Consider the following 26,805-nt stretch of genomic DNA (forward strand, 5'->3'; position numbering starts at 1 on the left):
CTTCTTTTTTTTTCCATCCCATGTATTTAATACTACCAGATACATCAAATAAAACTTCACGTGCATTTAAGACATGTACAATGAGTTTCTTCTCTTATTTGCATCATTAAATTGATAAGAGGCTCAGACAATTCATAGAAAATGAGGAGTATGCTCCTTTCTTTGTTTGTTGGATGCATAGCCTTAGAAGAAAAAGTCATTGTAGAGCCTAATATAAGATTGAAATGCGGATGTCCAGTTACATTTGAGGTTGGGATTTCTGACAAGTGTTTCAGGGGTTGGTAAGTCTATTTTCAAACACAGCAAACCATAGAATGTCTAGAAAGAATATAACACATGGTTAATTTGGTTTCTTGGCAATAAGGGCTGATATATAGCACTTTAAAATGGATAATCATATTTATTTTACTTTCTTATAAATGATTGCACTTGGAATCTTGTATTTCTAATGTGCATACTGCTTTCCAGAAGAGGGCAGTCCATACCCAAGATCAGTTGTTTTCCATTATACTCCTAATCCAAGGAATGTAATTGGAAACTCGAACATAAACACCAGGTTTCATGGGTTGGGCACAGCCAAGGCCCCAAGAAGTGACTCCATGTTGGACAAATTTATCTTGGTCCAGACAGACTAGAGGTCCTCCACTGTCCCCCTAAACAGAGAAAGAACATAATGATAACTTCATGAACAGGCCTGTGTGCAACTGTGGACTTCTCATAGGAGGCACAGAAACAGAAGTACCTCTCACATGTGAGGGCTGCATAAGTTATGAGAAAACACTGGAGCTCTAGCCAGAGAGTAGTTCTCTGTGCATGCTGTTGAATGCTTTTGTAAAGCCATCTCTTCCTATCACCTGGGTGACTACATTTATTTTTGGAGTAAGGAGATGTGGTGAAAAAGAATCTGATTGTCCTTAATAAATGCCTTAACCTGTGCTTCCTCCCTCAATCTCTTCTCTGAGGTCTTCACAGAATCCTGTTGTTGCTAGATGATCCAAGATCAAGTCAATGCACTCAAGCCATGTGCCTTTACACATGAGTGCACACTCCTCAGTGGCCTGCTTACCCATCACCATGCTTTTGCATAGGGTAGCTGTGTTGTGTTGGCAATGGCAATGGCAGGTAGGTTGTTGTTTTCACATTTATTTACATAGTTGTCTCTAGCTTTTCAGGAAGGAAAGTTTCCATCTTGATTCGGTATGTTAAGATTTTCTAATCCCTGTCATGTATTTAAAGAAACCGAAGAACTTAATTTCAACACCTAGACTTCTGGAGAAAGCTTGATATCACACTTGTGAGATGAGCTACTGCCAACCTTATTCTTCCTTTTCAGCAAAGGTGAGTGCAACATGCATTTTGCCGCATCCAATATGATTTTCACAGGCACTGGCACTGACACTGACGCTTGGAAACTGGTAGTTTCTTTGCCTGCATGGCAGATTCCATTGGATTGTTCTTTGACTTCTAACTGAGATGTCTCAGGTTGTCAACTGCACTAGCTTGGATACTGGACCAAGACAAGCAAAGTGGTCTGGGAAAAAATAATCAGGCTGTTACTCATTCTAAACTGGCTTCCATACACTTGGCTCATGCAGTCATGTATTAGCATCTGCTTTGTAGTTCAGGATGATTTGAAAAATTAGCTGCCTCACTCCTGAGCAGCCAACAAGGGAGCAAGGGAAGAGCAGAAATCACGTGCATTTTTCAGTTTATATGCCATGTGTTACGGTATCATCCCGAGGCTAATTCTGAGCCTCTAAAGTCCAGAAAACACAGCACATATGATTTGAATGTGCTTACAATCAACTTTGACACTCATAGACCTTCTTACCTGGCAGCTGTCTGTGCCACCATGAATATTCCCAGCACAGAGCTCATGTTTTTTGACTCTACCATTCAAAAATTCAGGGCGGTTGCATATTTTATTCTCAATTACAGGGAATCCAGTTTCCTTTAAGTAGCCATCACCACCAGTTCCTTTGCAAATAAAAACACAAAACCCCACAATAAATGACAACAGTAAATTAACAGCTTCACAAAGCAAACATTGAGGTACAGATAAGTAGTAAGATAAGAACAGTCTTTATGCACTGTGCGTATACTTTCCACGTGTAATATGAAGTGATACAAAAATCGAAAAACATTATCAGTATCATGATACTTAACACCCTCTACTACCCATCAAAATTCACACTGCACTGGTTGATTTTCCTGCTCCCACAGTATATCCATATGGATGCTGAACCTACTGATATTTGCGGGAGTAATTTCCAAGCCATTATACATCTCTGTACCTGAGCTTTGAAAGAAAGGTAGTAGGAAGTAAACAGACAGTTAAAAATGGCATGACGGGCAGAAGTAAGGAGGCAGAGAAGGTACTGATGGTCTTCTCAATTAAGACAGCGTAGGAAGTTTTCAAAATGTGATATTTATATTCGAATGAAATCTGAAACCAGGCTGGTTGGAAGCAAAAGGGTTCAAAAGAATGAGCAAACTCCCCCTCATATGATTAAGAAATAGCCTAGATCAAGAAAAACTTTCCTACTCTCTGCAGAAAAACCCACCCTGGAGAAAAGCAGATGAATTTTGATGAAATAGGTATGCATGCAAGCTCATGTGGGGTGGTTTTGGCACAGAGAAAATACACTTTGGATAGAAGTATATACGAATCTCCGAACACAGAATTTTCAGTTGTCTTAATGCTGTCTCACCTTTCGTATCCCCCCAGCCTGTCACATAGCATTCCTCTCTTCCTCCTAACACAGAATTTTCTTTTGGCAGACAAACGGGGATTACATGATTATTGATGATTGCTGGGCTGAAAGAAACAAACAAAAGGCTCATAGAGTAGCAATCATTAGCACACTTATCCTTAATTTAACTTTCAGGTTTCTAAAAATATCTTATTTACAGTCAGAGCCTGAAGCAGTTTGACTCATCTTTGGGTGGATCTAAGACTAGGCTTAATTAAAAAGCCATATTAATTCTGCTGACCCTGTGTCTGTTTTGGGCCCGCGTTATGGCCATCGAAATAAAAGCACAAGCACTATGTGTTCACAACTGCTTGCAGCAGTTTGGATATATTCCCTTTGGTTGCACTGTGCCTCGGTGAGAGTTTCAGATGAATGAAAACAGATGCACGAAGGGTCATTGTGAGTATTGCATCAAACACATACTGTTTGTCTGCTCACTGGACAGACCTGCTGGAAGCCTGCAGCTTTCAGTCCTCATTACTTTATTGTGGTAGAAGCATGTAGGCAGAAACACAGAGTGAAAGCTCCTCTAGGCATTACGTTCTCCTCTGCTGCCACTGCCTCACCTCCCAGCAGCTGTCACCTAGCACATTGCCAGCCTGGGTCACTGCCCCTAGCCCTCCTCCTCTCCCAAAGCAGCCCTTTCCCTTTCTGAAGTCCTGCACCTGAGTCACCTAGGTTTCCACTGGAGCTTTTGTAAAAGGGAACAAAGAGAGGGTCTTAAAGTGCTGATTGATAAAGTGCATGTAAAGAAACATATTTCTGCAACACCAGCAACCACTCTTTAGTTAAAATACACAGAACAAACTTGTCCAGTCAAAATGGAGTGCTTCAGGTGAAAGGGTACCTGCTCAGTTTTAGCAGAGCAATGTCCGCCCTGTGTGGCTCCTTGAACAATTTCTCAACATCTCGCTTTTGTACTGTTGCCTCTAATGCTCTTTCTCTGTGTAATCCAAGGTATACTTTGTACGAAGATGGTCGTGATGACCTATTGGAAATGATTGCACATGCAATGATTAACATACACCCACAACGTAGACCACTTGTGATCTTATTTGGCACCTTATTCCTTCAAACTCAGAAAAATAAAGCCATTTTTATCATAAACATAATTTCTTAGTCTCTTATTATGCCATATGAAATCAAGCTGGAAAAATTTATCACTCTCACTTTTTGTTTCTTCAGTCAAAACTCTGATTCAACGAGTGATGAATACACTTGACTCAGTTCTCAGCTGCCTGCAAGCTGAATGGAGAGACAGCTCAGGCTGGCTATCTGTCCTATGTTGTTATTTCTCTGATTTTCTATCTAGCGTACAAAATGCTAGTGGAGGCTATAGCAGATACTTACTTCTCTAAGCAGTGAGCAGCAGTAAGAACCCACTGTGGGTCTATCAGAGTTCCCCCACAGAAATGTAAGCCAAAACTGTAATAGAGCAGAAAAGCATGAAAAGGGCATTGGTTTAAGGCAGGAAAGCTAATTCTAGGGCAGTTCATCAGGTAATCTTTCTAACATGTATGCCTTTACAAACGAAAGACCTTATTCTGCATTTGCATTAATAATCAAACAATTTACTTCCCTTAAACAATAGTTAGTACAATGACAGTGGTGTTGCGTGGACATTTTTAAAAGACTTTGTATGACAATGCCTAGAACTTTGTTCCTAACAACTATTTCTATTACTGGAAAACCTTATATGCAATAATACATGCCTATTTAGAGATTCCGTTTCTTATATATCTCTCACCATAGCCAGAAAGCTCTGCATGTGGCCTTGATTCCTACTTGGGTAATAACTTTGTTGGTAGGTTCAAACACATAGGTACAAGGACCAATCAAGATCTGTACTAGCCATACTTCAAACTGTTGCTTCTTCTCATAGGATACTGATTCTATCTTAGGATATAGTGACAAGTTTAAATTCATTCTGGCTTTTAGTGAAAGTGGTTTTGACATTAGCAGTTTTATCGATTCTATACGTATTTATCACAGAACAACATTCTTGGTTGTCTAAATGACCTTCTTTAAGACTAGCATACACACTGTATAGCCCTGAGCTGTTTTTAAATTAGAATGCTGCCCCCACATATTGTAGCATCCAGTGAGATGTAAAGGTTGCTTGCATGTAAAATCTAATGCAATGGAGAATGGCAATACCTCGTCCGGAGACTGATTTGCCAGGGCCAGGAATGTGGATGTGAAATACACCCAGCAACAATCCTTTGAGCGCATAGTTTTGGCTTGAACTTGGATTTTCCGCACTCATACTGAGTAGGTGCTACAGAATAAGAAAAAGAAATCACTACGATGAACTTCAGCATATTTGCTACATATTCATTATACACTCAGAAAACTAGAAGGTGATCCTGTTACTTTTATCACTTCAGTTTTTGATTCTCTCTGCAGGCAATTACATACCATGCACTACATATGTCTTGCTAGGTTACCTTCCTCTAGAACACTCAAAAATGCCTGGAAAATTTCTCAGTGGTCAAGAAATTGCATGTGAATAGATCTATAGTCAGACAGAAAAACAGAGAAGGAGAAGGACAAGGAAACAGAGAAATTAAAAGTAAATTCTGCCAACATCTTTCAATATACTCTTACTGATGCCAGCAATGCAAAAGCTGCACTGGTAGCTGAATTCAAACTAATCTGGGTTGTACAACACATGAAATTTAATTACTGTCTCTGCAGAATAAAATGTCCACTCTTATCTTGGGATCTTTTGATACTTCAGGTGTCCAGATTAATAAAAGAAGGGTAGCTCTTATTTAGCCATGGAAAACTGACTTATCAATACAGAATTTAAAATCCGTTGTCAGCAAAAGGAACTAAGTAGCGAAATCAAAGGCAAACCCCACATTTTCGCTGTTCTTTAGCTGAACAAATGAACAAAAAGATATTAATTTAAAAAATAAATTGGATTTTCAAAATTAATACAATAATCACATGACAATGCCATTTTCCCCCTAAGAGTCACAGCCCAGCACTTTCAATGCAGCGGTATTTTTACAGCTACACTATGTGCGTGTTCAGGCTTGACATGAGGAAAAAATTTTTCACGGAAAGGGTCATTGGGCACTGGAACAGGCTGCCCAGGGAGGTGGTTGAGTCACCGCCCCTGGAGGTGTTTAAGGGACAGGTGCATGAGGTGCATGGTTTAGAGAGTGTTAGGAATGGTTGAACTCGATGACCCAGTGGGTCCCTTCCAACCTTGTCATTCTATGATTCTATGTTATAGTACATCTTTCTTTTTCTTGTTTGCTTAATTTTGGGGTTTTGATCAGAGCACATTTTCTGTTGTTCACAGCTGAGAGGATAAATGTGAGGATAGAGCAGCAAGAAAGTCATCGTTCTTTTGAGTGGGAACTACTTTTCTTCCTGGCATAGATTTTGTTGTTGATAGACATGAAAGGACCAAAATGTAAAACTTTATCATTGCACACTTCATCCAGAATATGGAATGGCTTGATTACTACTAACAAAGACAAGGGAATTTGGTTAAATATTTAGGGCCATATACACTTTCCGGACATTTGATACAGTACAACATCAGAGAAGGGAAAATCTGGTTTACGTCCAGACAGAACCAGAGTCACTAGAACAGAGTAAGCAAAAATTTTGCTGAAATAAAAGCATCCCTTGTTCAGTCTGGCCACATACAGTTATGCCAGGCGACCAGGCAAGAGCAAGGGACATTTCTGCAGGAATAGCCCTATTTTGAAACACATGGCATAATCTCTGTGAGCTTCAGTGGATGCCAGGTTCTTCTTGTGCTGTGTTTGGGGCTTCCAAGGAACAGACTCTTAAGACTTTACAAAGAGATTTTGGATATCACTTCCCCACAGCCTAAATATTCATTCTAAAGCAATAACACTGTCTTAGATCCAATTTTCAAATTAATCACTGAATGTCCTCCAGTTGTCATAACAGGTTACAGGAAAGGGAGACGCTAGTCTTTAAAAGAATAATTACGGCACTTGGGAATGTCACAGTACTCCCAGGCTTTTCTTGGGTCTGTTGTGTAGCACCAGGGTCCATTCACATCTCCATCAGGATTCCTGCAATACTGTAACAAAGAATAAATACACTAGCTGTTAACTAGGAGACAAAAAGTCTACCAAGATGTGTTTCAAAATAAATAAAATTAAAATTGGGAAATATTTTTTTTAGTTCCTTGTTGATAAATGATTTCCATTTTTTTTGTCAAAATTCATTTTATTCTTCTATGTGTTCTGTGAGTTTAGAAAAAAGTAATAAAAATGAAACCTCTTCAGCTGTCTTCAGCCAGTAAGTGCCACTAGTGCAAGTTTGGACCTCTGAGCTCTCAAAAAGTAGGAGATCTTGACTTATGATGGGGTTTTCTAAGGTGCTAAACTGTCTACTCCTCTTTCCACAGCTGTTAATAGGAGTAGTAGTGTCAGCCCTGATATATTTTGACACCCACTCTGGTTGCATGACTCTGGGGCAAGTGAGTATTGTGTAAGCTGCTCTTGCACAACTTGGTGATGCCTATGAATCCCAAGGGCATTGGTGCAGTGGTGCACTCTAATGTGAGTTTGTGGTTGGTTGAATCACTCTCTAGGTCTTACTGGACATATTGACTTGATCTCAGCTCAGCACAGACACTTCACACAGCTGCGTGCTACCAGATATTTTTCTAATTTCCTTCCCTACCCTGAAATATGTCCGTAACTTATGAAAAAGGAGAAAATATTTGCTTCCCTTCCCCAGGAGTCTCTGACAAATGGAAGAACTAAAAAGGTACTGCAGACAGCTTTTTGGAGGGACTTTCCCCAATCTAAACTGGAATTAAACACAGAGTATATGGTGCCTGGAGAAAAAAACCAGTTCAAGCTGGCAACACCAAGCAAGCATTTTAGATCAGATACAGAGTTTGTCACAAACCAGGCAAGTATTGTATAAGGGATGTTAAAAATCTAGAGAACTGGTAATGAGAACACACTCTCAGGACTAGGGAGCTGAAAACTAGAGATGGAGGAAGACTTGCAAGATGGGTCAGAAGCATGTATATCTTTTTATGATGGACTGCAGCATAAGTTGGAGGGCTGGAGGGAGAATGAGTAGAGGATGCAGGCTACAATCCATCAGCTGTATGTGTCAAGGAATCTGCATTGTGAACTTTGAACCCTTTGCCATCTCACCCATCACTGTTACTACTGAAACCCATGATCCCAGTTGCTCTTTCTGTTAGAGGAGGCATGCACACTGCCCACAAACCAACTTCAGTCAGTCCTCAGCAGTGAGGAAATGCAAATACCCATCTGAAGACCCTTGGCTGTGCGGTAGAAGAATTCAACAGAGTTTCTGGGCATCTGTGTGCTCCACAGAAGTACAGACCACTCATGTCAACTATTTGCATGATCCAGTTCTTGGTTTGAACTGAGAAAAATAAATTAGTTTTCAAAGACTTCACATAAAAAGCTTGCTGAGGGACCATGGAAAAGATGGGTAAGGCTCAAGATCAGCCTTACCATTAAATGAACAGCTGCTTACATTTTTATCCAGGCCTGCTCCAGGATGAGTCGTGGGAGTGAAGTAGTCATGGCTATGAGGTCTCTGAGAACTCCACTCCTGACAAGTCCTGCCTCTTGCCGTTTTTGCTACTGTGCCTCGATAGTCTATACCTTTATCGTTAATACAATCTGTGAAGAAAGAGGAAAAGGAAATGTTTGTTAGCTGTGAGCTCTTGGGCCATGTCCATTCATGATGGTCATGAAGCAGAAATAAATTTTAGGAAATACTACTAGGACACAAACTTCCTACATGATATCTATGAGTATACAAGGGAAGAAGGACAACATAGGGTCAACGGTGGCTAACAATTACATTTTCATTTCCTTGCAGTTCAAATATTTTCTTCATGATCATGAAATTCATAAATCAAATAGGTTTATCTTTAGCTGGGCCCTCATGACTCCAGAAGCCAGGACCACAAAATCTATGCACTCATAAATTTTTTTCCTTGTAGACACTGATACGGCACAGGAAAAGATGTTTTGCTTGGAAAACTTGCCAGGAAAATACCATCACCTCTATATTTGCTGTCACTGCTAGTAGCCCTCCCACGGTAAAGTGGAGGCAACCAGCCTCCTGTCCTTTGTGTTTGCAATGTTGCCAGATGTAGTAGATAAAAGATACCACATTAATCTAAAATTAAGTACAGAAACCCCGCTATAAAATTCTACAAGAGAGTTCAGAAAATAAAGAGAATGGATACAGTGTTCTATTAAATTATCTGGAATTTCCTGTATTTCATCCTTTTTAAATTCTTATGTTTCCATAAAAAAACAGCTTGCTGGTTATGAGCATTTCTGGGGGAAGCAGGAAATATTCTCACCAGGGTTTGGTTCCTGTGTTGTCTGAGGAGGTTTAGGTAAAGTCACTTGTACATGTTCATCACACCTCTTCAGGTTGCAATACTCCCATCTCACACTGGGGTCAGTGGTGTAGCACCATGGGCGGGTATCAGCGTCTGGGTTTCTGCAATAATTCTGCCTCAGGTCCCTACAAATGTAAGTGTATTATACTCCCATCCATGCCACTGCTCTGAGAAGAACTTGAAAGAACGTTTTAGAAAGCAGATCTGCTGCAAAGTTAGCATGTATTTTTTATCATGTACAGTGCGCAATAGGAATCTTCTTTCCAGCACAAAGAAATGAAAAAAAATAGGTAGAATATTTAAGTACTCCAAGTACTTATTCACTGGCTGGTGCTGTTTGTAAACAGTAGAATACTGTTTACAAATCCAGATAAGGAAATGCATACATCTATATTAAATATATAACTACTTTTACTTTTTCAAATCTGCTAATAGCTTTTAAGAAGAAATAGTTTTTTGCATTTCAGAATAAATAAATAGTAAATGCTGGGACTAAGAAATAACCCATCCCTTCCTCAAAGCTCTGATGAACTGCAGACCACAAAGTGAAGACTTCAACTCATGAATAAGCTCACATGTAGAAATAGTTCATTTCATCTTAAGGAAAAATTTATGATATCTCCTAGTTCCTTTGGAAGGAGAGTGGAAACACACAGTTGTTTATTCTAAAGCAGAATAGCTACAACTGTGGTTTGTTTCAAATGAGGTTAATAGAAAATGTTTCCATATTAAAAAAAGAAAAAGATTCTTTTTATCAGGTACACTTCCCTCCCGGCTTTTAAATAATTGCTGTGTAAAGATGATGCAAATAAAAATTAATGTATGGTTATTGTCCAATAAACACAGAAATGGGAAATACACATACGCATTTGGGAACTGCTCTGCTGTTTTATTGTGTCGGTGCGGTGTCATTGAGCTCCAGGCTTGACATTTCTTTCCCGTGAGAGTGAAAGAAGCTGTGCCACGGTAAGTCACACCATTGCCGTGGTAGCACTCCTCAGTAATTTGAGCCTGCTCAGGCACATCAACAGCTGTAGTGAATAACAGAAACCAGTCCCTTGCATCTTAATACTTTGATATTTATATATAAGCATAGAAAGCTAACAGAAAACAGCAAGCCAAAATATTTCACTGACCACCACAGCACACTCTCTGTTACAGAGTCTGTCTTGGACTGTAGATCAAACGGCGGATTTCCAAAAATGTTTGTAAAAATTCCATGATATGCTAGATTAAAAGTACTTGTACATTAATTTTACTGTCACACATGAAGATTTATTTCAGCTAATGATATAAATAGTTCGCATGGGATCAAAACTTTTGCAGGGTAGGAAAATGTCTGTGGCTTTGCCACAGATGTATGTGAGGAACAAGCCTGCCTTGCGTAAGGAGATTTTTCTTTTGATTGCTTTTTATGGAGTCTTGGTTCAGTGCTCTTAATTAATCTTAGGTTTTGCCTTGGATTCAGTTTTTCAGGAGCTGGCATGGAAAGAAAATTTACTTTTCCATGGACCATTTAAAAATATAGAGATGGAGGGAACCACCATACGACAAAAGGGAAAGACATCTTTTACTGCAGTTTTTCCTGAGCTGGGTCAGTAGGTGCCTTAAAACCTTCTGCACTTCTACACCAGACTCAACATAGCAGCCTGGGCTCCACACCAGGCTCAGGGGTTTAACTGATACATAGCAACACTGAGAGCGACAGCAGTACTACAACTGAGCAGAGTCACCCGGGATTTTTCAAAATAAACCCTCACTTCAGATATCTCCCGTTGTTCTTACCAGGGGTCTCTGGCTCTGCCCCGTCACAGGAGGGTATGTTGCAATATTCCCACCGGGCAGTTCTGTTGGTGGTGTAACACCACGGCATCTTCTCACCATCGGGATTTCTACAGTAGTTCTCCTCTAGGCTCCTGAAACAGAAAATCTGGCTAAGAAAAGCCTCTTATGGAAACCTAGTAAAGGTTATGAACAACAGGGGAATGTACCTTGCTGCCCAGTTTACTGTTGTATTTGCTGTTTGGTAACTCTGCTGTCATTTACCGATGCCATTTACTAGATGAATGATAGCAATGCATTGGTGTTTTGGATGTGCTAAACCAGACATCTGCTAGATTGATGGATGAAACAGGAGACTGCATTTCATGTAGTCAAGAGCAGCACAGCAGAGATATAGAGTTAAATAATGTAGCCTCAAACAAATATCATAATTGTAACTTTCCTACACCTCATTGCTTCACTGAAGCAACAGTACAATAAAACGATGAACTGGAGAGGGAAAAGGTCAGTCAAGCAGAGCTTGGAAGTCAGAAGAGGAGACAGTAGTATCCATGAGCAAAGAAGTGAATAAGCAGAAATGTGGAAAAACTATGAAAACATGGAATCCAGCAGGTGACAAATGCTGATGTAACCAAAGAGCTTTGCAACTTAGTTGAAAAAAAATGAGATAAGTCTATTCCTTGGTACTTCTCATGCACACGGAATAATGGAGAGGTTTCACTTACTTGCAGGGATAGTTTTCAGGAGTGCGAGCATGTCTGTGAGGTGATTGAGAACTCCAGTGCTGACAGGTATTTCCCGATTCAGTAACAGATACTGTGCCTCGATAGTCTTCTCCTTTTCCTGATAGACATTGACGCCCTGGTGCAGGAGGTGGTGGGGGTGTTGCTGTTGCAGAAAAATTAACATTTTAAAAACCAAAACCAAAACAACAAGCACTTTGAGTCTTACAATTAAGCAGGTTTTTTAGCTGTCTTTGCGGCAAGGCATAAAGACCAAAGTATTTGGAAAATCCAAAAGGTAGAGAAAATATCTAAAAATATCCTTTCTTTCTTCCACTTTAACGTATTCACAAATAGTCAGATTGCCAGAAGGGCATTTGCACCTGCCCTTTTATGGAAACCAGGATACAACACAACCAAGCACTAGTAGCCTCATCAGCATAAACCTGGAAAGTGAGCAAGTGTTAATATTGTGAAGAAAACTGGGGTGAAGGTGGCAGGTCCATCAGTGACAGGTACAGGCGTACATGCAGATACGAAAGAGATGTATTCTCTTTTGTGAAAGTCAGAGACAGCAAGGATGAGGTCTTGTGAGAAGCCTCAAGGAAAAGTACCACAGCAAAGACAGGCCTCTGGGGGGAAAGGAAATTGAAAAGGTGGAGAATTGAGTCAGAAGAGCAAAACAAGAGCCAAAAGATTTTGAGGAAGAGTCAAACTGACTTCAAAAGAGACACACGAGAAGAAACATCAGAACCACTGAATGCTTGGTCATGAAAAAACACAACAAGGAATGGAGATGCGTTCCAGGCAAAACCATTTGAAATGCCTGTGACAGAAATGCGTGGTCTCAAAAGAACTATCAGAAGTTTATTTCAAGGTTAATTATTTTTTCCCTTGGCATGAAAGTCAAGTCTTTTATTCTTTATTTTTTCTTTGGGGCCTCTTCTATTTGTTCTAGCTCCTTGCATCACCCTGAATGGAAGCTGTCTAGACGTCTTTGTGTTTAGAAGCCAGACTCACTGCAACGAGGAACGTCACAATAATCCCAGCGTTTGGTTGGGCTGGTAGTGAAACACCATGGCCGAGGTTCACCATCAGGATTACGGCAATAATTCATCTTCAGGTCCTTCTCTGGAAAACTGAACAGCAATAATAATTTAAAATAAAATGTTGCTAATGGCTGAAAAAATTCTCCTGTGTGCGGCAGAGTGGTCTTCAGGCCACTTTTGATGATAAGAAAACCTTCACAGAGTTTGACTCACTTTTCTGGGAGGTATCCATGAGAGTGAGGTTTCTGAGAGTCCCAGCGCTGGCACTCAAGCCCAGACACTGTTGTTGCAATTGTTCCACGGTAGTTTTCTCCACTGCAGTGCATACACTCTACTGTATGAACAGGATGGAATGAGGACAAGAAAGACAGACATTACTTGAGGAACTGGTCCATAAATACTCATACTCATATCAGGTGAAGCTTAAGAGCCTGATCAGCGCTCAAGGCTGAAGACAGTCTGGTTTTTTGGCAAAGGGAAAGCTTATTTTTCTTGGTAAGGTGATTTCAACTAGCTGATTACATGTATAGTGTTCCATTAAAAAAAAACAAACCAGCATTAGAGAATATAGATTTCAAAATAATTTAATTATAACTACTAAGCTGTAACTGAAAATCTGTGCTGTCATGTTTTATTGATTTTTGTACTAGCAACTGGTTTTTGGTTCAATTCTAGGAATATGAGAAGTGAATACACTCGTATATTTTTATCTAGGGAAAAAGCAAGACTTTATATAGCTGATTTGGGAGTCTTGTAGTCTTCCTTGTTCATGTTGAAAACATTTTTGGAAAGTTTCAGGTTGAACTAAACTCAAAATGGAACTAATACTTGATTAAAACCAAAACTATCTGAATAACTTCACATTCCTGAACACACCTTCCAAGAAGTTAAAGAAATTGGCATATGTATCCTGACCTTCACACTCTGGGATGTTACAGTAATCAAATCTGGTAGCAGGATCTGTTGTGTAACACCAGGGTCCCTTTACATCTTCATCAGGGTTTCTGCAGTAGTTTTCCTCCAGTCCCGCATTGGGATATTTTTCAGGTGTGTAACTGAAACAGAATTTAAATGGATTAGAGAATAAGCAAAATGTCCCAGCTGTTCAAATGAAGACTTTAAAAATAAAATCTTTATCTGAGGACCATTTTGTAGATGTTGTCCATTAGAAGTTCCCAAATTCCTACTGTGTGCCTTTGTTAAAGAGTTAGAAGTGTCATAGCTATAGACTTCATGAAATATGGTGCCTCTAAGGCCAGTCATGTCTTTAATACTTGCATTTACTCCAGCTGTTCAGTTTTCAGCAATGTTTGCTCTGCTGAGGTACATTTTATCATGCAGAGAAAAGTCTCCTCTGGGGTGTGCACCCTAGGAGATGCAATGAGAATACATTTGCTGAAATGTCAGAGTTCTCTGTAACTTGAATACCAGTCATCTCAATAGAAGTTCACTAAATAAACCCAGGATGTTTTCCCTTAAATAGAAGAAATACTGCTCTGTTAATTTTCCATGGATTCACTGATAAAATGATGTACTTCTATCTTATCTGCCACAACATTCACTGATAAAATGATGTACTTGTCTGTCTACCACATTATACCTTTAGCCAAGAGAATTTCTTGCCCTCAGGAGATTAATGCAACATTCTTATTTCAGCAGAGCCAGTGTTCCCTTGTCAAGTGCTTTACTCATTTAAGAACAACGAAATTTAAAAACAACTGGCGAGTTTAGCAATATCCCTCTTGATCATGTAGTCTTCATTTCACATCTATGAGTTACAACTCAAATTAGAGAATTATTTTAATTCTAGTGTAGAAAAATACAAGAAGTCTTTATAAGGAGGTTTTAAACACAGAAGAAATTGCTTATATATCCAGTTAGCACATATAAATGTCTTAGCAAATTTTCAGCAAAACATATAAATGTATACAAAAGGGACTTACTTGGGTTTATGAGGGGCATTATCAGTCCACTTCTGGCATGGCACACCTTTCTGAGTTTTGGCTTCTGTTCCTCTGTAATCTACCCCTACTCCCTCCTTGCATTCTAGAAGAAAAACTGAAATGATATGTGCTTAATTAATCAGCATCACGATATGTCCATTGGATTTTAGCATATACAAAATCCATTTTCATGCTAATAAATGTAATTATTTGGTCATATTTTTACTTTCTTATACTATCAAAACTAGACAGCTCACATTGTAAAAACTTACTAGTTACTTGATGTCTAAGTTAAGTTGAATTAATTAGCATTGACAAATTTATATGACAACCAAACACTTCCAAACAAGAATTCCAGAGAAATAAGTGTAACACAACCTGCTCCTTCGAGTACATACTTTAAATAATAAACATACTTTAAGTAATAAAATAGGCTTTTAACATTTAAATATGCACTATAAAAAAAAGACAAGAACAATGTGTTTCCACTGCCTCCTATGATGTCACTGTAGTTATGTACAGTAATTAAAATCAAAGCTTGAAAGAGAATTCACCTGAATTTTGCTGAAGAACATAACAAGACAGAACCACCATGCATACATATAGCATTTTACCAGCTTATGTAAGCAAAATTGTTTAAGTTCCTATAAATGCAGATGACATTATTTCATTAAAATTCACTTTGTCCTGAATGAGACACTGTTAAAATAATGAGTCTCTGCTGCACAAGTCAGAATGGATAGTCAGTTGTGGGTGCACATTATATATGCCTTTGTATTCTTAGATTTTGGAACTTCACCGTACCTTCATGAAAAATGGAAAAGGACAAGTGAAAGAATTAGCAGTGAAATCCTGTCTTTAAGTCAGTCAAGAGGGATTTTAATGCTGAATAAACCTGGGGTTTGTATTGGTAGCCTTGACAATATTAAATATTTTTAAATTGTTTATTGTTAAATTCAATGAGAACTGAAAGTTCAATGTTGTCATATTTTTCCCAGGAGGAGGGAGAAACCATAACCTCGTTGCAGCCTTTAAGACTATTCTGAGAGGGCTGAACAAGCAGCAAAGTGCTTGTGACTGCCAGGGGAGAGCAGGCTTGCAAAGAGTGGCTCTGGCAGGGCATGGCTGAAGGAACTCAGATCTTGAAGAGTTCTATAAGAGCTTCTACATCTGCAGTCTAGGGAGAGTCACATGTCCTACGGCTTAGAAAACTAGAGCCTCATTTAACAATTCTCTATGCACAGGGCATATTTCATCAGACAATTCCTCCTTTCTATCTGCAATAAAGCAGTCTGTCTTTTAGGTCATGACCTGGTTTGTCTCGATGTCTATAAGTAGTGCCTAAATCAGATATTTGTGGAGATCCAGTCTTACATCAACTTTTTTCAGCATCAAAGTAATACCAAAGCTGACATACAAACAGAAGATTAATATAAACCTGGAGAAATAGTACCATTTTACAGAGCTATGTCTTGTCAAAAGTGAAAAGAACTAATATTTGATTCTGAAATAAGGTCCAGCTCTCCTGTGGGCCAATAGGTAGTTTAGATCTGGATTTATAGTTGAATCTTTAGGCAAATCTTTATTTCAATCTATACATATATGTAGGAAGTTTACTTTAAAAACTTAGCTGGAAGTCATTTGGACCCTTCAAGCAGTTTTGCAATAAATTAACATTAAAACCCCCAATAAGAGAACATCGAATCAGTCAAGTGCTGACTCTTTCTGTTTGCATAAACTTTTGACCGTTTATGTAACCTGTAGGTTTTTTTTCTGTCTGATGACAAATGACTAACTTTGATCCCCAAACTCAACCCATGTCCTTCTGGTTAACTATTTACAAACAGATATGTGCATAACAATTCCCAAATGCTAGCTTTAAGTCTTATTACTTTTTCTATAATCCAGAGAAGGTTATATTTCTCTTTTATAGCATGTATCATTGAAAAAAATTTAAAACTGTGAATTTTACACCAACTGTCTTCCTTTTCTTTGAATGCAATGATAAAGATCAGTTAGGCCTCATCAAGTAATTGCTTCAACTGAAAAAACTAGTGTTGATTTTAAGCAATAATATTGCAAAAGCATCTGGGCATGTTAAGTTCCTTGAAGGATCAGGCTAGCAGCAGCTCCTGGGGACAGCGGTGTGATTTGCCTGAGTATAAACTTGTTCTATGACAATGGATTAAATTGATGTTATCATTAGAATGGACACGTAACTATTTGAATGGAAGCATACACAATAGGCTGTGTTTTTTATGTTCACGATACCTACTCTGTGGGTTTTTTTTCCTGTAGATAGATGTGCAAGTTTTTGACATTTTGGTTGTGTAAAACTAGTTTTTCACACCTTTACTGATAGGTTTCTGTTCTTCAAGAAAATATGATCCGTGTCTGTGACCTCAAAAGGCTTATAAAGATACCATAACAACTCCTTACTGAATATTGCAGGAACCTCACCCAGGTTCTAACCTCAGTGGATCCAAAGGATGTCTCAAAAATAAGCCAGAATCACAGTCCAGCTCCACATCACAGTATGGAAGCAAAATCAGTACAGATTATTTACGTGTAAATTATTTGTTCAGTCTTTAAAATTTGCTACTTGCCAACTGATCCATTCACTTTTCCTTCTACAATAGGAACTGTAGAATTACTTAGAATTACTTAACCATGATTCAGGAAAATTCCCACCCGGCTCTGGTTATAGAAAAAATACCTTACGTCCGAATCATTAAATTACCTATCAGCTATATACACAAAAAAAGGCAGCTGGCTGGAGGTTTCAGAAAATAACTGACTGAAAAGGACTGTCAGTGGTCATTCATCCAAATCCTGATAAAAATCACGGCCAGCTTCTGAGCTGGATGAAGCCACTCAGAGCTTCGTCCAGACAATATCTGCAAGAGTGAAGGCTCCACAGCCTCTCTGGCCAATGTGATTCAGTGCTTACTCACCCGTCCTGTGAAAAATGCTTTTTTCCTTATATCTACGATGTCTGAACAAAATCTCCTTTGAATGCTCAGTGGCAATCCAACTGAAGCTACTGAACTGTTTCATAAAATATTCTTGCAGGTGTTATACACATAACATTATTTTACCCTACAGGTCTTTTCAGGTCAACAGAGGAGTAAGGATGTAGTTTTCTGGAGATTATCTGTATTTACAGTGCAGTTATTGTGATTCTTGACTTTTGGTTAGAAATTGGTTTATTGAAACCGCTCCATGAAGGACCGCAGCAGCTAAGAGCCTGGTTCATTTTTCCTCTGCATGCACCTTTCTTTCTTAAAGGAGACTAACTTTTTGGTAGATGCTATAGTTTCCAATTTCTGAATATTCTCAAAGGCATTAATGTTTTTTTAAAAGCTAGAAATGAGCAAATTGTTAAAGACAATGTCCAAGAGGTCTTTTAATATAGAGCAGTAGTAATTCTATTCAAAGTTTACCACATTATCTTACGTCTGATTGATCAGAAAGGAGATATTTTCTTCCTTGTATATTACTAAAGTCAGAGAGCAACACAATGGAACTTATGTTACTTCAAAATTAAAGCACATTCCTTTTTCCCTGTACACAGCAAGAGTTCAGTCTTGATTACATTATTCAAAAACTGTTTTAAATACCAATCCTTTGCCTGCATCTGGCATAAGGTGATAGATTTTTAAATGTGATGATAAAAAATAATATAGCTGCCATTTCTAAAAGACAAACTTCCTAGTTTCAGGAAGGATAGGAGGTCAAATACATTTGAGCCATGTAATCCTCATATATGACAAAATAAGCATAAAATAAAACATATAAAAAAGTAGAAATAAAACATATAAAGAAGCAGAAATAAAACATATAAAGAAGCAGAAATAAAACATATAAAGAAGCAGAAATAAAACATATAAAAAGTAGAATTAGAAAATACATTGTGTCAATTAATTATATTATAAATATATCTATTAGGATGAGAGTTTCACTAAGTTCGTATATTAAAGAGTACAAACATAATATAACAATATATATATGTATATACGATAAAAATAGATAATTTTTATCTGTAACATAGTTAACACTTTAATACTTCTGACAACATGTACAACTAAAGGAAATTTGATTTCAGTCCCATCCAAGTAAATTGTGGATTTTCTTTAGTGATAAAATTGAAATTATTTGGTAACTTCCACTGGTTTTCCAGCGGGCAAAGGTCTGTCTCAAAAACCATTGCCAGCACAAGTAGCTCTTCCTCAGTGGGGACAGAGAAGATGCAACCATAGGTTATTGGCTGGTTTAAAAGGAGTGAAAGGACCCTTAAGTACCTCCATTACTCCCAGTGCCTTCTGCCTTCCCTGAGCAACAGTGCTCATTTCTGCCATGTGAATCCTAGGATTTAGGTAGCAGAAAAGATGTTGGAGCACTAATCTGGGCGACAAAAAATGGAACCACTGCTATACGAGCAATGTGGGGTGTTAGGTAAGGGTTGACCTACCCACTCTGTCTGATCCAATGATGGCTTAGCCCCCATTTTACAACAGGGTTATGTGAGTCCCACTGGAAAGTACATCCCAGTGAAATAATGTATGAGAGACATAGACATAGACGTACTTCTTTTTTCATAAAGAACTGCATTTGTTCTTCTGAATATCACTGCTGTTTTGGTGTTCTCAGCCAATGTTAAACACTGTTGGTCTTTACTGGTGAATAAGAAAGCCCTGTTGAAATTAAGAAGAGAGAGCAATGTAAGAAACAATAACAAAATGTGTGCATTATTTTCCTAAACACTTTTCTAGTACTTATAATTTTAGCAAGAACTGCACTTCCATGATATTTTAGATTGAGTAATGTTTCTCAAATCACTGTGTATCACAGCTCCCATTTTCAGTAGTGACTTTGACTCCTTAGTCTTCATACCAAACCTAGGTTGAAAGGGTGTTACATAAACAAATTTTGACAAGGGATAAAAAAGAAGGTTTATAATGTGCCAGAGACTCCAGAGTACATGCCAAAAAAGATATATGCACAAGGGACTTCAATTTTATTTCAAAAAAATTAGTTGTAAGTCAAGAAGAAACACATTCTACAGTATTCAGTAGTTACCAAGCAACAGGTAAAACACAACACGCCAAGACCTTAAATTACCTTACGATAACAGTTCTGAGTCATTGTATGTGGAGCAATGTAAGCACTTTGAAAAACAGCCATTTCTCTTTTCAGCAAGTACCTACTCTATAGGTCTGCAAAACTGGAGCAGATGATGTAACCTGAGGAAAACTCCAGCCAGGCTAAGAAATTTCTATGATCAGCTTTTCCAAACCAAAAAAAAGAGCAGGAGCAACACATGACATTCAGTGGGTAGGTCTGTACCAGGAATGTAAATACAGATAAACCCCATTCTGTAGCCCTAATACCAGCTGTTATGATCCTGGTGTGCCTGTACTTATAAATCCACATAACCTCTCCTCAAAGGGAAGGGATCACTTCGACACTCACTGCTGGCAATGGTGTGTATGCATGGTCTGGGGAATGCTGGTTGCCTTGGTCCAAACAACACAGGGGGCTGCTCCTTCTGATCCAAGCCCAGCTCTCAGTAATGTTACATTTACAGATAGGGATGTAATGAATGAACGCGGTTGAATGCACTGTAAAGTGATATAACAAGTCTGAATCCGAACTCATTGGTCTGAAGCACTGATGTAATGGTGCTGCAGTGTTGGCTTGGTGTTAAAGCCCTGCCTAGCAGTCACCTTTCTTCACACAGAATTTTCCCTGCCAGGCAGCATCTATTCTTTACTGATCGTAATAAATGTCACACAATTTATTAGGGAGGCAATGACGAAACAACCCTGACGTTATTCCAGTGACAGCTGATGGTAGGGCTCAGATCTGAGGCAGAGGCTAAGGAATGATATCGCATCGAATATGGCTAAAAAGCAAACAATAATCCTCTGCAAACTGTAAACACATAATCTGAATATACAGACCTGCCTCTTGCCTTCCTCCCTACTCAACTGCAATAAGTGCTGCTGAAGCTCTGCCCTCTCTGTGTGGTTTTCAGGGAGGGAAGTAGGATCAAAGGGAATGCGTTTTGCACAGTCAGTTAGCAAACCCCATCATTCTTCAGGGTTACACCTTTTCAAAATAAGTCTCATATTCCGGTTTGATTTTACAAAGCATATTACAAAATCAGCAGCAGGGTATCCTTGCCTTGAACAAAAGCCTGATGGAGAACCTAGTGCTGTAAACAGCCCTGCAGTTGGTCAGCTGAGTTCAAAGAGGCATGCTGCAGAAGTGGTAGATCAAGAACTCATGAAGATTAGAAGAAAAAGAATTGTCCTCATATGTAAGGACAGACTACCACTTCATTACCCCACTTGCCAGCTGTAATGCTGAAGCTCAATGGGCTTTGACACTTTGGTACAGGAGGCTCAGAAGGCTTAGGCTCAAAGCAATAGGCTTCCCTAAGGCAGGAACCTGAGCAAAGACTAGTGGTACAAACTGGTCAATATCTTCTATGTTTTCTTGCCCCTTGGGCCCGGTTAAATTCAAGTGCAAAGAGAAGACTTAATTGGAAGTAGGGTATAGGGTCATCGAGATTTAAATGTCTGTCTCTTTCTCAATAAATAAATGTGTTATTTAAGTCCAAATTCCAGTAAAATTAAGAATAATGGATCTATCAGCAAGACCATTGCAAATTACCTGCAGGGAAATTTATTTTCAGTTTCACATCGTTCTGCACACTCTTCTTCACTATTTGTCTTATAAATTTGCCTCTTTGGGTTGAGCAGCCAAGCTCCCTCTGTTCTCACATAGCTGTCTAGTACGCTTCCTTGCACTAAAAGGAAAAAAAAAAGAGAAAGGGTTGAAATCTAATATGATTTATTTAAAACTTCCATATTAAATTCTTTGTTATCTAGTTGAGTAACATCATTGATTTAATTGCTGGGATAATTGGGTTAATGGTAACAAAATATGGGTAAATCTCGCACTTCTAAAATGGTAAAGGATAGCGTCACTGAAAGCCCCATGTAAGTCAGAACAAAGAAATGGCTTGAACAGTGCTTTTTGTATCATTCTGAAGGTATAACACATATCACATTCCTAGACTATAAAGTGAGGGGAACAGAGATGACAACACAAGGAGTGAAAAAAAAAAAGAGGTGTTTCAGAAAGAAATTATTGGTCTCTCATACTTTGGAGAAAGTGGAGAAATGGGACTCAGGAAGTATGTGAAATGATGATTGTCCATTACTGATACCTATCCACCCACATGGAATAACTTCAATTTTGTTAGCCACCTCTTAACTGCCTCTTTTCAAACGCTCTTTGTTCTTGCAAGAAACAAGCTATCCTCAGTCACTGGGGCTATTGTGCTCATGTTTGGTTTGTCATTTCTGTAATAACTCTGTATTGAACTTATTAAATAATCAAGTTGGCAGAAGTTGTTGTCCATTGCGGTGAATTAACACAAGAGATTAAACGGGTAGATAAATTCACTTAACAACCCCTAAGGCACACCTGCATGTTAAATATATAGGATGTTAAAAAGTGAAGATATGTTTAGCGGTAAACTCAAAACATATTCAAGCACAATCCTTCTTGTAAAGGACTTTGCTGGTTAGTATTTTCCTTTTTTCTGTTACAGCAGTGCATGCTCTGAGTGTTTGTCTGTAGTTCACAAAACTGTAACTTTTATGACTTCCAGCTGCAGGTTCATGGAGTTGCATGAGTCCTGTTATTTTTACGGTTTCTTTATGAGAGGAGCATATGACTCTAAACAGACAGCTGGCTCATGGCCTTTGCAACACATCTCCGTCCCTCTCTGTGCCCTGTTTCGTGCCTCGCTTCACGTAATTGCTGAATAAAAGGCATACAGAGTATGCACCAGACCTTAGCTTCACCCTCATGCATGACAGCCTTGCTGAGGAAAGGGACAAATTTCTTCATCTTTCATTGTCCCTTCCCTTTCTTGGATGTAGCCCAATGCCAGCAGGAGGAAGAGAAAGCAGCCACATCCCACTCAGACTCACAGCCTGTGACCGGCGAGGCTCCAAGGGGATGTTGAGTGAAATCTCCACCAGGCTGAGGAAGGCAACTACTCCACCGTTTCCTGAGTAACACTGTTCTATAGCGTGAAGCAGGTTTATATGCCTCCTGGTACAGCTAAATTCCTTCACCTGAGTGCTAGCTCAGCCTGCAGTTGAGTGTTTTTGTTAAGATAATTTTCCACTTACAAGATGGAACTGATAAAACAGACACAAAAGCCAAATTACGTGTCCTTTCACACAATTATAAATCCAGATAAATTACTAGAGTTCTCTTTCAGGATATAGGCTAGGGAAGAGTTTGCTCCTAAGGGCTGATAGTTTAATAGTGTGCATGAAAGAAAACGTTAGCAGCTCGGAAAAAAAAAAGACAAAGTGAAAAATATACAATAAAATTTCATTTGAACAGCACAGGAATCACTGATTCCACTAGTTATTTTAAAACAAAAATGACATTAAGAAGAAACGCGTTTTGAGAGTAAACATTGAAATAGGTCAAAACAATATCGTAGGGATGCTGCAATACTCTCCACAAGGACAAGAAATACAAGTAAAGAACTCCTAGTGTGGCACAACTTGCATGCAAGCTTAATTATGTTTGGTTTTGACACCCTGTAATAATGATTACAGCATTTTAGTTTTAAAATATTGACAGAGTCATCATTGATTTAAGTCATTTAAATATTTTCCCCCTTTTCTATTATTATTACATGGCAGGGCATACTCCTTCAGGAAAAAAAATAACCAAGTATATGCAAGCTGCATAAAAATGCAATAAATTTACTTGCTACCATTTTTTCTATGTCTGTAGATTTTTTCATTGTCAGAAAGATTTATTACTGCTTTATTCAGAAACGCAAATATTTACCACCATTTGATAAAGGATTTGGAAAGAAAAGTAATGCAGAAAAAAGCCCAAATCCTATATTTCCCTCCCCTGTATATTGTGAAGTACATTTGTTTTAAATGAGGCTGCTCTGCAAAAACAAAGCTTAAAGACCAGAATTAATAAGACGGTCATTCTTAAGATTAAACAATATCTAGATTCTTTTTTGTGCTGGGCCACATCTCTAGTATTGCTAGGTAAAATCTACCCAAGCATTTTTCTAACTGTTATATTTTTTACATTTTAAACTAGGTATGTAAAATTCTTGTGTACTTTATTGAAGTCTTTTATATGTGTTGGCACACTCATAACTGTATTTTTAACTGCAATCACAATGTGCCGTGTAGTTACACGGAAGGCCTGAAACATGTGCCATCTGATTCCTGTAGTTCACTGAAATTTGAAGTTTTCAGGACAAAGACTATTTGTTTGAAATTTCTGAAAGACTTAACACTCTACTAAACCCAAGAGTATACATGTAAAGACCGTTAATCAGTTCTTGCATGTTACAAATTATTTTGTACTGTCTTCTACAAAAACAGTCTTGCAGCACCAAATATACTACAGAAACTAACGCTGGCCAGATATTGGCCTCTCTGTCACACAGAATGAAAAATTTCCTATTAAGACTGTGGCTATCAAAAAAGATTGAATGTCTAGCATGTACAACAACTTTTCCTTTTCTTTCTAATTTTGTTTTTCACAATCCATTTACAATTTTTAAAACAATCAGTATAAGCATCACAGTATTTGGCAATAACAGGGAAAAGAAACAACCCCAGAATGAAAAGCTTCTCAAATGAGAGACAACCATGTTTTTGTAGCAAGACTTTTATAGGCCCATTTCCAAGGAAATCCCCATTTCTGGCCATGGGACACGTTTGCAGGGAGCCACTAGTTCCCCACACAGACACCAAGGCTGTTGCTCTTCTGGTTTCTCTAATGAGCACAACACTGGAGCAGTCACAGCTCTCACTTTGTTCCACAGCATCTCTCTCTGGCCAGCAAGCCCCAAATCCATCATCATCCAAGTAAGGGGTGACACAGGGATTTGGGGACATATATTCACAAGCGGAGCTTGTAAGTATTTGGCCCTCATTTCACCTACACAAGCATAAGGCAAGGGACTCTTACCTGAGCTGAGCAAGAAAAGAAAGAGAAAGGCGCCTTTGCTAATCTCCATTTTGGCCCAGCTGGCGGGTGCTGGAAGTTGTGTGTGTCGGCGCACAAAGTTTTATTGACTTGTACTGGTGTGAGGCAGCATCAAACAAACAAGGCAGGTAGGTTAAGTTAATCATTCTCCTGTGCTGTGACCCCCTTCTCTGTGGCCATTCAAACAACCTTGAATTGGATGTATTACTAAATCAGACTCAATCATTTGTACCGGATGAGAGGAAATGTGAAGGCATTCTCTTGTTTTGTGGGGCATGTTTTTGTTCTCAAATGTTTAGATCTTTCTTTGCTAGAGAATAAGCAGGAATCATGGTGCTGGAAAGCATGGGAAATCATGCATCAAGGCAGAACCTGAATTTCTCCTGACACTAGAATCCCAATGGTAATTTCAGCCAGGCATAACTGTATTGATTTACAAGGACCAACTTCCATTTAATCACAGGATAAGAATGATTACCAGATCCAGATAATAATAACTATGTAAAATAGTTTAGTGTTACTTCTTTGTTAAAGAATCTCTTCTCTCTTATGTTTCCTTGACCTAGACTTTTCCTTTTTTTCTTTTGCCTGGGAATAAGACCTAAGAGTTCTTTTTAATTTGATGATGTAACTAGGTTTAAGACCCAAGGATAGCTTTCTAGTATTCTCTCTCACCAGACATTTAACCTCACACTGCATGAATAAACTCATCAAGCGAGGATGTCAGACTTTGCTCATCCTTTTGTTATCCTGATTTCAACATCAGCTCACTCTGCAGTTCCCAAGCAGCCTTTGCCTTGGAAAGATTGCATGGTAGCATCGTTTCATGGCTTCTCTTGCATGTTAGGTCACTGGTGTTGCTCCAAAACAACTTGTTGACTCTAATGTGTTAGTGACTCAGAGACAGGAGGGGGCTGAATACTGGATGAGGGAAAGAGGTTTGAATGGATGCTGCTGGGTCATGCAGTTTAGTCTTGGGCAATTGAAGGCAAAAAGTTCACAGAATTATAAGTTCCTTCTAAAACCTAGTGAGTTGATCTGCTTTCTGTTGTCCTGCTTACTTCAAGGGGAAAATGCATTGTACTGAGGACTTGGGGTAAATCTAGGGGTGCTGGATTAAATATCTAAGAGAAACATTCTAGTATTGGAACTAGATTAGCTGCTATTTTACAGATTATGTGAAAAATGTGTAGCTGATTGTGCTTGTAGTCCTCTACTATTTTTTCTTCTGTAGAGTGCTGTAACACCACTTTATCAGGTTGTCTTCTGTGCTTGAAAATGTTTTAATGAAGCTTGTGAACAAAGCAAATTGTGGGGTATCTGTAGAGGCTTGGAAGACTGCTAACTCTAGGCCGGGGAAACAAAGCAGTTGGCCCCAAGAAAGGAGCTGATGGGAGCTGGACTCAGTTTAGGAAAACACTTCAGGGGTGACAGAGAGAAGGGGTTGAATACTGTGCAATTGTATGGGGGACAAGGCTTATCAATTTTTAGAACAATTACTCATTGAAAAATAAGGATATGTGAAGGAGCAGAATACAAAGTAGGCTTCACTAGCAAATAAACTTCTGAGGGCTACTTAAGTCTGATTTAGTCTCATGTGTTTTTTATCAATCTTAATCCCTTTTTCAGTTTTCAATCCAGATCCTAGATTCCCTCTCTCCTTCTCCACACCCCCTGACTCCCTGGCCACTCCCTTGTCCACAGCTACGGGCAGCATCTTCTCTCCAGTCCCTATGCCTTTTTCCCAGTAGAAATTATCAGATAGTGTTTTTTCCTAACTCCAATGCAAAATTTGTTTTCTGCACAGTCCTGCCCTCCCTAGCACCTCTGGCATCTTCCCCATCCTTCTGTACGCTCCATTTCCACAGAGGTATTCACTGGGCTACTGCATTATTATCTGGTGATTAAAGTGTAAGAAAAAAGCTGTGTATGCGGGTTACATGTAGCTGTTTCTCCTGCACAGGGGAGGCTTGAAAAGCATTAAGTTTTAGTTGAGTTTGTAAAACTCCTTGGTAAACATGATGTTTTAGAGATTTTAATCAGATAGCTTTTCCCACAGGTTTTCAAAACCAAAGGAGATAACTGGGG

General features: G+C 38.8%; 1 protein-coding gene across 3 annotated transcripts; it reads right to left on the reverse strand.

Annotated features, from left to right (window-relative positions):
- Positions 1-24: 24 nt before the first annotated feature.
- On the reverse strand, positions 25-24,833 carry PLG (plasminogen). Of its 3 annotated transcripts, XM_054064022.1 has the most exons (20): positions 24,700-24,833; positions 21,334-21,469; positions 19,243-19,349; positions 14,656-14,770; positions 13,628-13,767; positions 12,926-13,046; positions 12,684-12,802; positions 11,667-11,829; positions 10,945-11,075; positions 10,025-10,190; positions 9,118-9,284; positions 8,274-8,422; positions 6,732-6,825; positions 4,911-5,031; positions 4,104-4,178; positions 3,601-3,741; positions 2,712-2,818; positions 1,832-1,977; positions 486-653; positions 25-318 (listed from the first exon to the last, which is right to left on the reverse strand). In XM_054064022.1, exons 1-19 carry the CDS (start codon positions 24,746-24,748, stop codon positions 492-494), a joined length of 2,409 nt encoding a protein of 802 aa, XP_053919997.1. In that variant the 5' UTR covers positions 24,749-24,833; the 3' UTR covers positions 25-318; positions 486-491. The 3 variants fall into 3 exon arrangements, with proteins under 3 accessions (XP_053919997.1, XP_053919998.1, XP_009556014.2); XM_054064023.1 differs by having other exon boundaries at positions 25-653; positions 12,926-13,043; XM_009557719.2 differs by having other exon boundaries at positions 25-653.
- Between the last annotated feature and the right edge of the window lie 1,972 nt (positions 24,834-26,805).

This window comes from Cuculus canorus, chromosome 3 (assembly GCF_017976375.1).
Source record: "Cuculus canorus isolate bCucCan1 chromosome 3, bCucCan1.pri, whole genome shotgun sequence".
NCBI classification, from domain to species: domain Eukaryota; kingdom Metazoa; phylum Chordata; class Aves; order Cuculiformes; family Cuculidae; genus Cuculus; species Cuculus canorus.